At 35.3% G+C, this 16,139-nt stretch overlaps 1 protein-coding gene across 1 annotated transcript in view; it reads right to left on the bottom strand.

Annotated features, from left to right (window-relative positions):
* Positions 1–16,139, bottom strand: part of MUC19 (apomucin) — a gene marked incomplete at its 3' end in the record, with an annotated part of 104,943 nt that overhangs the window by 44,136 nt on the left and 44,668 nt on the right. The window contains 10 exon segments of the mRNA NM_001113286.1: positions 1,419–1,484; positions 2,912–3,010; positions 4,191–4,229; positions 10,811–10,855; positions 11,230–11,262; positions 11,770–11,811; positions 13,083–13,112; positions 13,644–13,675; positions 14,580–14,721; positions 15,755–15,880. Coding sequence (NP_001106757.1) covers positions 1,419–1,484; positions 2,912–3,010; positions 4,191–4,229; positions 10,811–10,855; positions 11,230–11,262; positions 11,770–11,811; positions 13,083–13,112; positions 13,644–13,675; positions 14,580–14,721; positions 15,755–15,880 — 654 coding nt within the window.

Raw genomic sequence — 16,139 nt, 5'->3', positions numbered from 1 at the left:
GGGTCTCTGGGTTGGGAGAATTTGTTTTCAGTTGCATTTCCCCCACACCTGAAATATGACTGCTGTTTATTCCCCTGAAATTGAATATATCCCTAAATTTTCACTGAGGTTACTTATGTTTCTAGTGTTTGCTCAAGTTAAAGTATATAGATATAATTATAAACAAAGAATGTCACCAGTAAACAAAGGTTGCTTGCTATTCCAGTAAGCAACAAATGTTGCCTGCCATCATGCCGTCAGCCACTGCATCCATACCCTATGGGCAATGCCCCTTGAGGGGAATTCACGATGGCGAAAAACAAGATACTGGCCCTACACAGTTTAGCTGCACATCTAAGGAATAATTTCAATGAGCCCAAATATTGCATCTTCCCATATAGAGAAAAGCACTAAAATCATTAACTTGAGATGTCTGTTTTGTTTTTTTTTTCCTCTTTTCTTCTTTCTTTTTTTTAGGGCTGCACCCACCCTATGGAACCTATGGAGGTTCCCAGGCTAGAGGTCAAGGAGCTGCCGGCTGGCCTATGTCACAGCCACAACAACATCAGATCCAAGCCACATCTGCCACCTACACCACAGCTCAAGGCAATGCCAGATCCTTGACCTACTGAGGAAGCACAGCGATCAAATCCACATCCTCATGCATACTGGTCCGATTCGTTAACCACTGAGCCAAGGTGGGAGCTCCGTGATGTCTGTTTTTCTTTATGATCAGCAGTAATCTTTTGATGTTAGACTACATGGTTTTTTCAGCCAAAAAACCTCCTATATACCCTGGCTCCTCCCTTACCTCTCCAAATACTTCCTCAGAGCCATTTGAGAGGCTGTCTTGCAGGCTATAGTCCTCAGTGAGGTTCCTGAATAAAACATAACTCACAAAGGTTGTGTATTTTTCTTCATTCAACACAGTCATAGTTCACTGATCCTGGCATCATGTTCTTTTCAAAATAGAATAATTCTGTGGTTTTCAACCCCAATTAATCAGCCCTTTTACCTGAAGGTCATCTTGAGTCCTCCTCTAACACGTGTCACTGAACATTTCCTTGATTCTAGAGTATCCTCTGCCTGCATCTTATACAGTTCCTGCATCTACGTTTCCTTGATTTAGTTTATCTTCTACCTTCTATTTTCTACGTGTGTGGTTTTTGCCTCTGTGTGTATATAAATATTCATTTCTCCAGCTCAAAAATCAAGTTCTGAGAGAACCAGTCCCTTACTTTATTCCTCTCCCAATGTTCTCTAGGGCACCCAGTGTGATATCTTGCACATAATAACTCAGTTTATTTCTAATTGTCTTCAGTTTTGACATGACACAAATAATAATTAAAATTTCCAGGAAACCTTGTCCCTGACAAAATTTTAAGAAAAAAAATCACATCTCTATTGTCTGGTTCATTCTGATTATGTACTTTCAGTACCTGATGCTCCAGAGGTGTCTTCACCAGCAGCTCCAGTGGTGGCAGCATTTTCCCCTCCAGTTGTTCCTAATTGAAAATAAAAATGGTTCTCAGTGGACATTGGGGTTGCAGTATTTAGCAAATCAAAATGCAGGACATAATCTGAATTCCAGATAAGCAACAATTATATTCCAATTATTGCTTGGGATGCACTCATTACCCCCCAAAAAAATCCTTATTTATGTGAACTTCAAGTTTAAATGGCATCTTGTGCTTTATCTAGTTTATGTAGTTGGTTGTGATAAAAATGCTCCAACTACCCATATTGCAGTTTCTTGAAATTATAGCTCTTAAAAGCCATAGCCATTTCTCAATTCACTCAAGTTTCTCATAAGAACCTGGACTCTCTGCTAAGCTCCTGATGGAGCATCACCACCAGGGCTCAGGTAAACCTGCACCTTGCCTCTGTGTTGGGCAAGAACCAGTGAAAGTGGTCTAGCTGTGATGCCATTGCCAGTTCCAAGGGTAGTTCCAGCAGGCTCTCCTGTTATGCCTGATAAACACAATATTGGGAGGGCAAAAACACTATTGCACAGTACTATAGTACTTTTGAAGGGAAGATTTGGAGACACCAGAAAAAAAAATTCTTCTTGAAAATGTTAATCACATTTAGATCCTATTCTACATCTTTTGTTGGATAGTATTTTATTAACTAATACTGAGTGAAATTAGTAGTATTCTGATGAAACACTCCTTTTTGACAAAAGTCATGGCCTCTGAATGACACTCTCTACTCACCTAACTTGCCTTCAGATGATGTCACTTCACTGCTTGGTATTCTAGTTGTTTCACCACCTAATGACCTGGTGGTCTCTTTCAAAATAAACAATATCTATACTGTTTAACTGATTTTAAATATATATATCTTCAGTTAAGCAGAAAAGAGTATGCTGTTCAATGCTTTCCAAACTTTATCACACTTTTACATTTCACTCTTTCCAAAACTTATCACACTTATACAATTCACGCTTTCTAAAAACTGATCATAAGAATCACCTGGGTTGCTTATTAAATATACAGATATACTAGCCCAGTGATTGTCAGGCCAAGCTATACATTAAGAAGTAACAGCAAGGCTTTTAAAAAGTTCTTATGCCAGGACCCTTCCTCCAGGAATTTTGATTCAATTAGTCTGTAAAAGGCTCTTCAGTATGTATTTACAAAAACGCTTCTAGCCAGTTATAACTTGTAGCCAAGACTGCAAACCATGACTTTTGCCCCACTTCAGATTCATAGCCTCAGAAGTTCAAAGGCAGGAGTCTTGGATTCTGAAACAATACAATTTGCTATAAATCACCTCTGAGCTGATGATAGGAAAACACTGCTCGTTAATCCCATAAATGTAGAGATACTGAGGTCATGAGTATGTGCATTTATGATAATTAATAACTCAGAAGTGCTGGCAACTTCCCTAAGATCAGTAAGCAGGGGCTTCAGACCACCCATTGCCATACCTGGAGGGCCTTCCGGGGTCGTGCCTGGGGCAGCTGAGTCCTCACTTGTGCTCTTGTTCCCAGACACGGTTGTGACACCCTCTGATACTCCTGGGGCCCCTGACAAAGAGTGGGGAGGCAGTATTACTTCCATTGTTTAAGGATTCTACATGTCACTCTACTCTAATGCCACACAATTGAGGTTTCTAATACAAAAGAAATCTTTAAATGCGCCTTAGGATTTCTGTGGTGAGAGGCTCTTACATCACCGGAGCTTAAATCTTTAGTCCAACCTGTAATATGTTCCATGCCCTTTAATAGGGGCTAAGGTGCACATCCTGATTTGCCTGATATTCCTGGGCTTATGGATCCTGGGCTTGGTTCCCTGGGTGTGCTATCATCCTCACCTCCCGGTATTGATGCACTAGGAGCCCCTTCTCCTCCTGAAGCAAAAATAGTAGTTGGAAAAATACCCTAGACATAAACCAGGTCATTTAATCCTATAAAAATCCTCTGAGGCAGGTAATATCACTATTTCCACTTAACAGATATGGTTAAATGACCTGCTCCAGGTCACCCAGGCAGTCTAGACCCAAACTCATACTCTAACCCATGCTTCTCAGATGTTCGGTGGTAAAAGAACAATTCTGTAGTTTTCAATCTACTATATTGATGCTTGGGAAAAATGTCATGAAAGTAGAGGAATCAAAGTTTTAAAAATAAAGCTATATGAAACATAAATTTTTATTCAACAAATATAAAATTGTTATGTCAAACGGCCATGTTTCTAAGATTTGTTTTCTGTTTCAATTCTTATCTCACATTGGGTCAGTAATAAACATCCTGGATTGCATTCATGTGCAGATCAATCTGTGAGAAAGCTCTGCTCGAGATCCCTGTCTTAACTGCCTAATAACTAAAGAACGCTGATTGACTCATCATTATTGCCTAAGCAATTCCGATTCAATTTTTAGAAAATATACAGTAAGTAGTCATCACCTTAAAATTTCAATCAGTTACTGATCTAATTGGAATTAAACAGTTGCTTAATTTGTACTGCTCTAATTTATTTCTTTCAACACATCATTTTTTTTTTTTTTACGTAAACTTAAATCTTATTCCAAAAAGTATTTAAGACATCAATGTGATTTTAAGTTTAGGGAATAGCCTAGTACACTGCTTGTTTGAAATATTTTTTCAAAATCCAAACTCATAAATTCTTTCTTAAAAGCACAAAGTTACTAATAAATTACTCTGACAGATATTTTTTACATATAGAATCAGGAATTAACAGACTAACCTGTAGTAAAAGTTTCACTGAGAAAACTCAGAGTTGTTCCTGATGAGAAAAAAAGAAATGATGTGAATATTCTGATCTCAAGGGGAAAATACCAGAAAGATTGCTCACTTGTTAATTTGCTCACTAAACACATAGTAGTTTGCAATATACTTAGTTTTGAGTGTCGACAATACATTTTTTTGTGTGTGGCCACACCCGCAGCATATGGAAGATCCTGGGCCAGGCATTGAATCTGAGCCACAGCTGTGAACTACGCTGCACCTGCAGCAATGCCAGATCCTTTAACCCACTGTGCAGGGCCTCTGAAGAAACCCACTGCACCACAGCAGGAACTCCCATACATTTGTATTTCATCTTTAGAATAGTGACATTATAATGTCACTCTTTTCAATGGACATGCATATGTGTGTGGTGGATGTTTATACACCACGCATATGTGCATATGCTGAATTCTACCAAATACAGTGTAATAGAATATATCAACAATGAGACCTTTGTTCTCTCCTAAGCAGAGGCTGATTTTGCAGTTTATAATTTCTGTGACTTAACTTTATTTCTGTCTTCACCGTCAGTATTTTTCTACTGAGTAGCACTTAGTCTATAAGGCAAGGAGAAGGAGAAATATTTTCCAAGGTTTATTTTTGTGATTGGATATAGCAGGTTCATGGAGATAAACCATGAAGTTACCAGTAAACTCCTGAAGGAAGAGGCCATATTTTATGGGCATTCCCAGCACCTGCCAGGGATGTGGTAGAAGCTTATTTGTTTGTTTGTTGAGGTGGTCTGTGGACTTAAACATAAGCCTTTATTAATCCTCTATCTCTGTCCCTCTTGTCTACTGACTCTTTGTCCAGCCACACTGACGTTCTTTCAGTCTTTCAAACCTGCTATTTGCGGTACCCTGTACTTGGAACACGGTACCCGCCCTCTTCTCCTAATTCAAATTCCTTTGGTCAGTTCTAATTCAATCATCTTTTCTTCAGCCTTTCCTGAAAATCTTGACTTGATGAAATCCACTCTTCACCCACCCTACCCCCATTTTATTTTATTTACTTTTATTTTACTTTTTTGGTTTTTAGGGCCACTCCTGCGGCATATGGAGGTTCCAAGGCTAGGGGTTGAACTGGACCTACAGCTGCCAGCCTATACCACAGCCACAGCTATGCTAGATCCAAGAGTGTCTGTGACCTACACCACAGCTCACAGCAATGCTGGATCCCTAACCCACTGAGTAAGGCCAGGGATTGAACCTGCATCCTCATGGATACTAGCCGGGCTATCTCCACTGAAACACAACTCCACTCTACCCCCATTTTAAGAACTTCGTAGCTCTTGTCATTGATGCAAGTTTCCATTTGCTTTTGTAATTACTTAAGTGATATCCATCTTCCTGACTAGACTATCATTTTATGGTTTATGCTTTGGAATACAAGGACCACATCTATTTTAATTCATCTTTAAATCTCTAACAGTATCAGAATGCCTAGTACATATCAGGTGCTTGATAAGCATTTCTCAGGGGAATGAATGGATTAATTAATCACTCAATCAATGAAGTAAAAGTAGCACACCTATTCTGCATCTGAAGAATTGAGCTCAGAAAAGGTAAATGATTTGTTCAAGATCTCTGACAGTCAATGAAAGTTGGGACTAAAATCTAAGTCACCTAGCCCCTTGGATTCTGACCCATACAACTTTTTATGTAATGCTGCTTCTATAATGTATCACCTCTTGTAGTTTATTATTTTTATTATCCATTCACCAATTAATGATAATATTTATAAATTAGACTAGACACTATAGAATATAATAGCAAATAAATAAGATAAACTATCTCCCCTAATTACTTCACAAAACAGACATAGTGTAAGTCAAGCAGTTTGAGAGAAGATGTATGTGAATATTTTGAAAATTACTGTCAAGCTTTGGCTGAGGAGATTTTCCAATCAATATCAAGTAGAATCCAACAGACCAATTCAGATCTTGATATCTTTTCTCACTAACAAGATAATACTTGGACATTTGAATTAAAATACCTTGTTGTTCTGGATGTAAGAATCACGTAGAAAGACTCTTATGCCATGGTCCACAGAGACAATCAACACTACAGTGATGTAGCAAGAAAGACCCCAACACATCAAAAGACTTTGGTGCAGAGACCTTTTCCAGTATAGATTTAACCTTTAAGGAATTCCAATGATCTTGATTGGAACTCTTTTAAACTGAAGGCAGTCACATTTCATGAAAAGCAGCATTATCACATTATCACATGGAGAAGAATCAATCTTCTCCAGAATTTCCACATCTGACTATGTGGGGATGAACACAGAGTTAAGGGGAATACAGTGTGTGTGATTCAGTGTGGCGAAGGAGGCAACATGCTCCTGAGTGGATCTCAAGGATCCATATTCTATCAGGGCCATGAGAGGTGTCTCAGCCAATCACAGATTGGAGTACAAACCACTCGGGCTATTATGACATAGTTCCCTTTTCCCACAAATGAACTTGAGAAGAGGGAGTCTGAAATTGTTGATAAAGCAATAAAAAGTAGGGATAAGCCTCTACTCACAGGAATACATGAGAACCCAATCCACTTTTCACCATGGTTTAATTACCCAAACTGATAGATGAAGCATGACTGTTCTCATTAGTTTTGACATCAATAGCCATTACAATTTCAAGGGACTTTTCCATTATTTGCAAATGAACAGACAAACTAAAGTACTTGATGATATGAATTACTGTGTATCAGATTCTTTGTTGCCAAGACACAAATGATACTAGAAAGAGCTTCCTTTACCAAAATATTTATAGCTCTGTGTATTATGACAATTTGCAAAATGATTGTCCATTTTAATCATGATAAACTTGACTATTAAAATAATTTATTTTATTTATTATTTTTATCTCATTGTTACTTCATGATAAACTTTTTAAAATAAAATCTTGTAATTAATTTCTCAGCTACCACAAAGGTTTTTTATTACTTCTAAGAACCATTTAAATTCTTATAAAATTTATGAAGTATTTTATAAATGATTGTTTTGTCATTTTCCTTCAATGGATTCCTTTTTACTTAATATGAATTTCTGAAGGATAAGCGTAAGGGATATCTATGACATTTTTCCTAATAGCAAATCCAGTACTGCAAAATTTGATTTTTGCAAAATATCTTACTTCTGAAAAAAATTTAGAATTCATACACTGGTTTTAATTCAGGAAGTGGTATATTTGTGATTAATTGTTGAAACTAATACTAAACTCCTCTGCTAAGATGTATTTGTTTACATAATGAATTATTATTTATAAAACTGATACTAGTAATAAACTTGACTTTACCTAGTACTTACTATGTATTATACTAACATGTGCTATCACATTTACTCAAGTCCGGTAATGTAGATATTATATTTTCCCCACTTAACTACTGAGAAAAACTAAAGTTCAGAGTATTTGAGGGGCTAAAACTAGGGTCATACAGCTAGTAAGTGGAAGAGAAGAGATTCAAATTCTTATCTTTCTGCTTCCGCTTCCCACTATACTCAGCTGGTTCTCTATAATATTCTGGTGCAATTATTTTATGTCTATTACTAATGCAATTTTAGAATAAGCACATTATAAAAACAAATCAAATTTACATATAACCTATATTGTAAAATTTTGATATTTTGACTTTTTGAGAAAAAAATGCATTTTAAGATATTAAATTGTTATGTAGCAGAAACCCGCTTTTTCAGTTATATAAGTATCCCATTTAGTCAATGAGCTAATTTTAGTTTTAATGGAAACTTATTAATAAACTATAAATTGTAACACAAGTCCCAATTTGATATTGGAATTTGCAGCTATCTATACACTACTACTTCAATAATAGATTTAAATTAAATTCAACTTTATTTTCTCTCAAAGATCAAAGCACAGACTCATTAAGGCTAGAATCTAGAAAAAAAAATGGATTTTATTCCTCTCTCTGCTACTTATTAGCAAGTAACCTTGGACACATAACCTCTTTGTGCTTCCATTTCTTCATTTGTAAACTGAGGAGAATAATGGCATCCATTTCATAGCGTTTTCTATACCAAATAGTATAATATGTGTCAAATGCTTAGTGCTCAGTGAGTGTTAGTTCTGTGTCAAGATCTGTCAATCTAAACAGGGAAAAAACATGCTTGCATAATTTTCTTCTAAAAATAACATACTTATTGGAATGGATGGCTATGTATTTATCAGGGTATTTTAACCCTTTGAAAGCATGTACTGTATAGAAAAGAGATATATAAGCATAGGGAAAGCATATGCTTTGCATATTGCTTCCTTTGTGTTTTAAGTTATTTTTGTAATGTTTTTGTAAATGTGTCAAAAGTGCACTTCATGCCTATGCTATTTACCTCAAAGATATGTGCAACAGTAAATTCATATCTCAACTTCTATCCAAAGTGCTTGAACATAAAGTTAAATAAATCATCAATCCTATTCTGAGAAACTTTGCCTTTCTTCTGTCTGGCAGGAAGACTAATTTATGTATGTATGTATGTATGTACGTATGTATGTATGTTTAGGGCTTCACTTTGGGTATATGAAAGTTCCCTAAGGGTCAAATTGGAGCTGCTGCTGCCAACCTACACCACGGCCACAGCAACGTGAGATCCGAGCCGCGTCTGCAACCTACACCACAGCTCACGGCAACACTGGATCCTTAAGCCACTGAGTGAGGCTTAGGTCGGAACTGTATCCTCATGGATACTCGTCAGATCCATTTTTGCTGAGCCAGAACGGGAACTCCAAGAAAGGCAATTTAAATTTATGGAAAGGACTTTAAAATAACTTACACAATCCTTTCAATTTATAAGTAAAAAACAAAAACAACAACAAATGACCAGTGGAAAGTACTTGATACAGGGAAGTAATGATCCAATACTTGATAAAAAAAAGTTCTCCACCTAGGGAACAAGATAATGGCAAAAATGTGCCCTTCCGCGCGGTCTCATTGAAATAAATCTTATTCAAGAATTATAGGTTTTTAACACCAAATTGATATCTAAGACTGCCGAAAATAAAAATCGGACAGCTTTCGTTAAACTAAATTAACCCACTAGTCATACTGTTTCCATTCAGAAGTAATAATATATCATTCAAAATGAAAGCACTTTTAGGACACTGAGACCGTAATCCAAAATTCTGGGTAAAATGGGTTCTCTTGTCCAAGAAAAAAATCCTTCCATCTATTGTAGATAGTTCCTGGAGAGGTAATAATACATTCTCAAGAAAAATGATATGTTTTCCTAGCTGTATTACAGTATCTTTTCAGCATCTATTTAAATATTTTTTGGTTGAGGCCTACTGTATTTAGAAAGAAATGAAAAACTTGCTAGTGATGAAGACTATAAACTCTTATTTGTGGATCCATTTTTCTCATCACTGATCAAGCAAGGTTCACCACTAAAACGTTAAAAAATAAAAACCATTATGTAGTTCTAGATTTATCACAATTTGTCAAATGCTGTTCAACTCTTAAATCATTGACGTCAGTAAAAGAAATGGGATGTGACTTCCAAGCCTACAATTTGTGCAAGGCAATTACTCCACAAAAGGATCCTTGCTTCCTTTAAAAACGTTCTAAAAGCAAACACTTTAAACTGTTTTATTTTTACCATGACATGATGCTTATTGAATGAATTTCTAAAGCCATTTTTTTTAAGTATGTTGGTGTACCTTAAAATGAAATGTTTTATTCTCACATGAAAAATGAAAATCAATAGAATATTAGACATGGCTTTTTTTTAAGGGCTTCAAAATAAGACTATCAATGAAGATTCAAATACCTTCTGAGATGCTTTCCATCCTCACTTTAAGTAGATTGTTACAACTCCTCAGTCACCAGTAAATGGACATGTTATCGCTTATGGTTGTCAAAATTCAGAAATGTCACATTTTATTCTGAATATTTCATACCCAGTCCAGGAATGTATGGCACAGTTGAAGTATACAATTTAGGATTATTTATGGAATTGATTGAATCAACAGAGATGACCAAGTTGAATGATCTGAGACCCCAAGTCACAGATTTTTGAGGAAATGAAATAAATTATTATTTGAACAATTTCTAAATTATAAATTGTTCTGTATTATATGGGCATAATCTCAGAAAAGAAGATGTGGAATAGTGGATGAGGAGCTAAGAATTAAACCACTAATAATCATTTTTAAATTGAAATTTAATACCCCAAATTTCATATGTGTCAGTTCATCCGGGAAATAAACACGAATTTACTCCAGCAACAAGACGTATGTATATGCATATATATATGACTGGGTCACTATGCTGTACAGCAGAAATTTACACAATGTGTGAAAATAGAATGTGTACATGTATGTGTAACTGGGTCACCATGCTGTACAGTAGAAAAAAATTGTATTAGGGAAATAACTATTAAAAAATAATAATAATAAAATAAATAAATAAATGTATAATAAAAAAAGAAAAAAAGTGGAGTTCAGTTAGGGGAAGAAAAAGATCCTAAATATAGGCAAGTGGGACTGTTTATTCTAATATGAAAAAAAACTTTAAACATACGTGAAAACATTTATCTGTTATTTTACAGGCTTTCTAATTCACTTACCTATTGTTCCACTGCTTGAGGTTGTAATCGCTGGAATGGAAGCTGCTAAATTGGAGAAAACATTGAAAAAAATAAGTTTCATATAAAAGGAAAATATGTTTCTGAGAACATCTATGGTCATATGTATATGGATCAACCTGAAATTATTGTTTCAGAGAAATTTGATTATATAGGTAAATAGGTGTCAAAATGTAAAATCAAAGTTTTAAAATCTACAGCCACAAGTAAAAAGTCAAAGACTCTTTGTTTGTCTACTGTTTTTTTTCCAAAGTCTTCCTCTAAAATCTCAAAAAAAAACACACAGAAAACAAAATCTTTCCCTAAAAGTGTAACTGCAAAAGTATAACACTGCAAGAAGAAGTTCTGAATTTTTAAAAAATGTCTTCTTGATTAAGTTGTGGTTGATGATGATGGCTTACCTGTGCTTGAGCTACTGGTTACCAGTGTGATTGCTATGCAAAGAAGGAGACAAATATTTGGAAATGTATGTTAACATGGCATTGAAACAGAAGATTAAAAAGCCTTTTTTAAGACATGGTTAAGTATCTCTGGAATGCAAATAAATGATTAAATGTAACAGTTAATTCACCAGATATTCACATATTTCAATATACTCTATTCCTCTTTCCACTGCTTTAATTACAAATCATTCAGTTAAAGTTAAAATTCCTTGGTATTAGTGAAAAAATGTACATTATTTTCAAATAATTTAGCACAGAATTTTCCTTTACAGCCAATTTTTTTTCAAAATTAGTAGTTTGTAGAATGTTCTTTTTAGAACATTTTTAGGAAAGTTGTTCACTAGTATTACAATTGGATGTATATTCTGCTATTTGACCTTTAGGAAATAAATATATAGAGAGTAACAAATCTGAAAAAAAGGACCAAAATGCCTGAGTTGCAAATTCACTTTGCTGCTAATTTAGAATCTAAAAAACAATAAACATTTTTTTTTTTACCTGCTTCAGTGCTTAATATGGAGGTAGCTGTTGTAGTAGAAACTGTTTAGGGAAGACAATATTTATGAAAATAAATTACTTGAATAGTTTTGCTGGCAAATTTAGTTAAAAAACCAGTTATTATAAACTAAATAAAAGTTTCTGAAATTGTATTCAGAGGTTAAATGACAAAACAATCTTTCATTTAAGTCAATATGAATAAGTCTATATATTTATGTCCAACAAAAATAACTAATTATTTGCTATTATTACCACTTAACCAAAACACATAGGAGCTTTATAAGGTCCATTTATGGGATGAGATGAACCCTGACATGTGATACCTTAGCTTTAGGGAAGTGACCAATGATAATTAAAATAAATAGCATTTTATTGGTGATCACCGACTAAATGCATTAGCAAAATCTAAGGCTTCCAGTTTACTATACTGTCTTTTGACACCATCCCCAAATATTGATCAACAGCAAATAAAAATTCCATTCTTGAATCACACAATCCAGGAATATGCAAGCGTACTGCAGCAACTCCAAATACACATATATTGCCAGTAAATTAAAGGTTCCAAACACTGAGTTAAACTGCATGTTGCCCAGCACACACTTAAATGGACATAACTGAAATAACCTTAGAGCTTGCAACAAAACATGAGTTAAGAAAAATGAACTCTTTATTTCTATGTTTTCAAGTCTTCTCCCAGTGTTATCGTGATTTCAATTTACTTCACAGGAGACCACATTTACTTCTTTTTCGTTACACTTTTTTCAATTATCATCTAAAAATGTCAAGCTTTGGATTTTTTTTTTTTTTTTTGACTTTTTGTCTTTTTCTAGGGCCACACTTGTGGCATGTGGAGGTTCCCAGGCTAGGGGTCTAATCGGAGTTATAGCTGCCAGCCTACACCACAGCCACAGCAATGCGGGATTCAAGCCGAGTCTGTGACCTACACCACAGCTCACGGCAACACCGGATCCTTAAACCGCTGAGCAAGGCCATGGATCGAACCCGTAACCTCATGGTTCCTAGTCAGATTCGTTAACCATTGAACCACGACGGGAACTCCTGGATGGTGATATTTAACTAACAAGCATATATTACATATTGTATGTTCTAAACACATTCCTAACTTAATTCATGGGAGTATAATGAAATAGTATTTTGACATATTTTCCAATAACTGTTAATTTTAGTTAGGAATTTTAGATCAGCAGATTTACCAGTATATGTTTTACTGGCACAGATTCATGTGAAATTATAAATGATTACCCACAAAAAGAAATTAGAAATACACATTTAAACTATAATGATGATTTTACCTGTAAATGTTGAATTTGTAAGAGCAGATTCTGAAATAATATTAAGTTAAATTAATGACAGGAACAAAAAATTGTGCAAAAAATTCTACAACCCAAGCTGCCTCAGAGTTATCTATCTCTTTTTTATTTCACTTCTTCTGATTTCTAATATGGAAAGGAGTCACTTATATATTCTTTTGAAGCTTATTGATACTTACTGCTAGGATTGTGTTGCACATGAGCAATCCTTCAAATATTAATTTCTTTCAGTATAATCCTCACCTTCCACACCATCCCTTTATTAAACTCTTTTAACTGATGTCTCCCTCCATTAAATTCCAGAAACTGCAGATAGGCAAGCACCCACCAGCCGCAGAACTGCCTCCTCTAGCAGTGGTTCAACCTTGGCAGCATTGGTTTTGAAGTGACCCACATAAATGCATTGAAATGGTATTGTCTCAACCCACTGAGGAGCAGCCTATAGCATTAAGTACCTACCCTACAGCTGCTGATGGTCTCAAAAGATCCTCAATCCTTTATCTCAACTTTCCTAAGTCAATTAGATTAAATATAGGGACTCACCACTGCACTCCAACTCTCCTGCGATGCAATAGCTGAAAGTTAAATTATAAACAAAGAATGAGGTTGACATTTTTAACTCCTAGTGATACACATCTCCCAATTTCAAACCAACAAATCGCCTAACTGTGAAAATCAAAACAGAACCAGTAAATGGTTGTTTCCCCAAGAGTGGGCTATGGATTCAAACTGTTTGTGTTGTCGTGTACTGTTTCCTAATCTTTTCACTGAGGAGTTCTTGGGACCTAAAGGGATGCTTTGCCGTTAATCTGGAAAGTTAATCTTTACATCTTCAGTTTCAAACAGACATTTTGTTTTGATGGCCGCTTTGCTCTAGTGGAGACCTCACCTCTTTGCATCCATGTTTACTGTCTAAAAGCCTACAAACTTGAGCTTACATTTTGAGAATGAAAACTTTTTTACCCCAAAAGTGACATTTTCTGTCCTGTCTTCTGAACTAAGCATAAGATTGAATAATCTATATGTTATGTGGATTCACTGGAAACACAAAGCAACCAGTATCAAGTGATATAAAACCGAACCTAAAGTGGATCTTCTCATTTAAGAATAACAGAGTTAGGAGTTCCCATTGTGGCGCAGCAGAAAGAACCCCACTAGGAACCATGAGGTTGTGGGTTCAATCCCTGGCCTTGCTCAGTGGGTTATGAATCCAGTGTTGCCATGAGCTGTGGTGTAGGTCGCAGACACGGCTCGAATCCCATGTAGGCCGGCGGCTACAGCTCCGATTAGACCCCTAGCCTGGGAACCTCCCTATGCTGTGGGTGCAGCCCTGAAAAGACAAAAAGACCAAAAAAAAAAAAAAAGGAATAACAGAGTTAAAAATTACATACACATATTTTTTTCTTAATTGTTTTCTAAATAAAAATGCAAAAAAAAAAAAAAAAAACAGAACTATTGGACAGTTAGTAGAGAATGTACCATATTCTCCCACAGTTATCCTGGATCACTCCACCCGCTGGTATGATATCATTATAGAAGCAGCTGCACTCAGATAAACTGACGCATTTCATGGTGTTCTCATCCAGGTAGGGAGCACTGTCTGGGCACTTAGCATAGCAGCCTGTGTGTAGAAATGACCCACAGTTCATCTCTAGTTGCAGAAATTCATCATACTGCATTATACATTTGTAAATTTATTTCAGTGATTCCATGAACTGAAGTAGATAATGGCAAAATTACATCACACTACACTCTTAGTGAAAATATATAAAATTGAACAGGATTCAGTTCCTCTTGCAGTGAAAGATCAACCTAAGAATTTAGACATTCTGGCTGATTTAATTTTTTTCTACAATGTTTCCTAAAATATTTTTAAACAATTTGCTATTTCAATGACAGGCACAATGTTGAATGTAATATAAGGCTTTGAAAAATGTCTTGAAAGGTGAGTGTCAATTCTATGTATCTACTCTTGCAGGGGTTGAGAAGTCATCATAAAATGGGCTGAAAAGCCCCCAAAGCCTGGGATTTAACGTTTTTTTTCTGTAACTTTTCTTTCTTTTAAAAAATTAATTATAGTTGACTTACAATGTTCTGTCAATTTTTGCTGCACAACAAATTGACACAGTTATACATATATATGCAGATACATCTTTTTCTCATAGTATTTTGCATTTCAGATGGATAAGCAATGAGGTCCTGATATATAGTACAGAGAACTATATCCAATCATTAGTGACTCGTGGAAAGATTTTGCATCATCTTCTTTTCTTGCCATTTCTCTTTTTCTTTAAGATATGTAATGCTATGAGTTAAATACCTTTTAACCATGGGATATAGGTAACTGTCCTCCATTCAAGAGAATACATCATATGTTGCATTCTGAAACTACATTCTCAACAAACTACATGGTATCATGAAAGGTGTAAAGACTGACAATGGGATCAGATTGCTATGTTCTCCCTCTCCTATTAAACAGATGATTTATGTCTAGAGAAAATATTTCTAATATAGAAATATTAACATCATAATAAAGATAACTTCAGTAAATTACAAAATGTAACATACTGAGTTGGCAGAAACTAACATGATTTTTCAGTTTTAAGATATCAGTGTAATTTGTATCTCTTGCATATTATTAAAATATGACTTACCTTCTAAAAGTGCAGAAAATTTCTGGCCAATTACTCGATCTTTGCATGTTTTTGCAGTCACTGTACCACAAGGTTCATAACGCCAGCTGCATTCCCCAGGTGCATTATAATAATCACAGTAGACAGCTATAATTGAATGATATCAAATTACTTCCATTCATTAGCTGACAATTTTCTACTTCATTTTCCAAATCATTTTTATAAGAGATTTTGAATCCTACTAACAATAAGCAGACCTAAAGTATATCATGCTGTCTTATAAAGTTCCTTTGGCTTTATCTAAATTGCCATGTAAGCCAAAAGAGCTTACAAAAAAAGGAGGGAATGCATATAAAATCAAAGTAGCACTTTTCTTTGACATTCGCAAGAAGATTGGTTTGAAGCG

Source organism: Sus scrofa, chromosome 5 (genome assembly GCF_000003025.6).
Source record: "Sus scrofa isolate TJ Tabasco breed Duroc chromosome 5, Sscrofa11.1, whole genome shotgun sequence".
Lineage (NCBI taxonomy): Eukaryota > Metazoa > Chordata > Mammalia > Artiodactyla > Suidae > Sus > Sus scrofa.
Note: the sequence above shows the minus strand (reverse complement) of the source record. Positions and strands in the feature narration are given on the sequence as shown.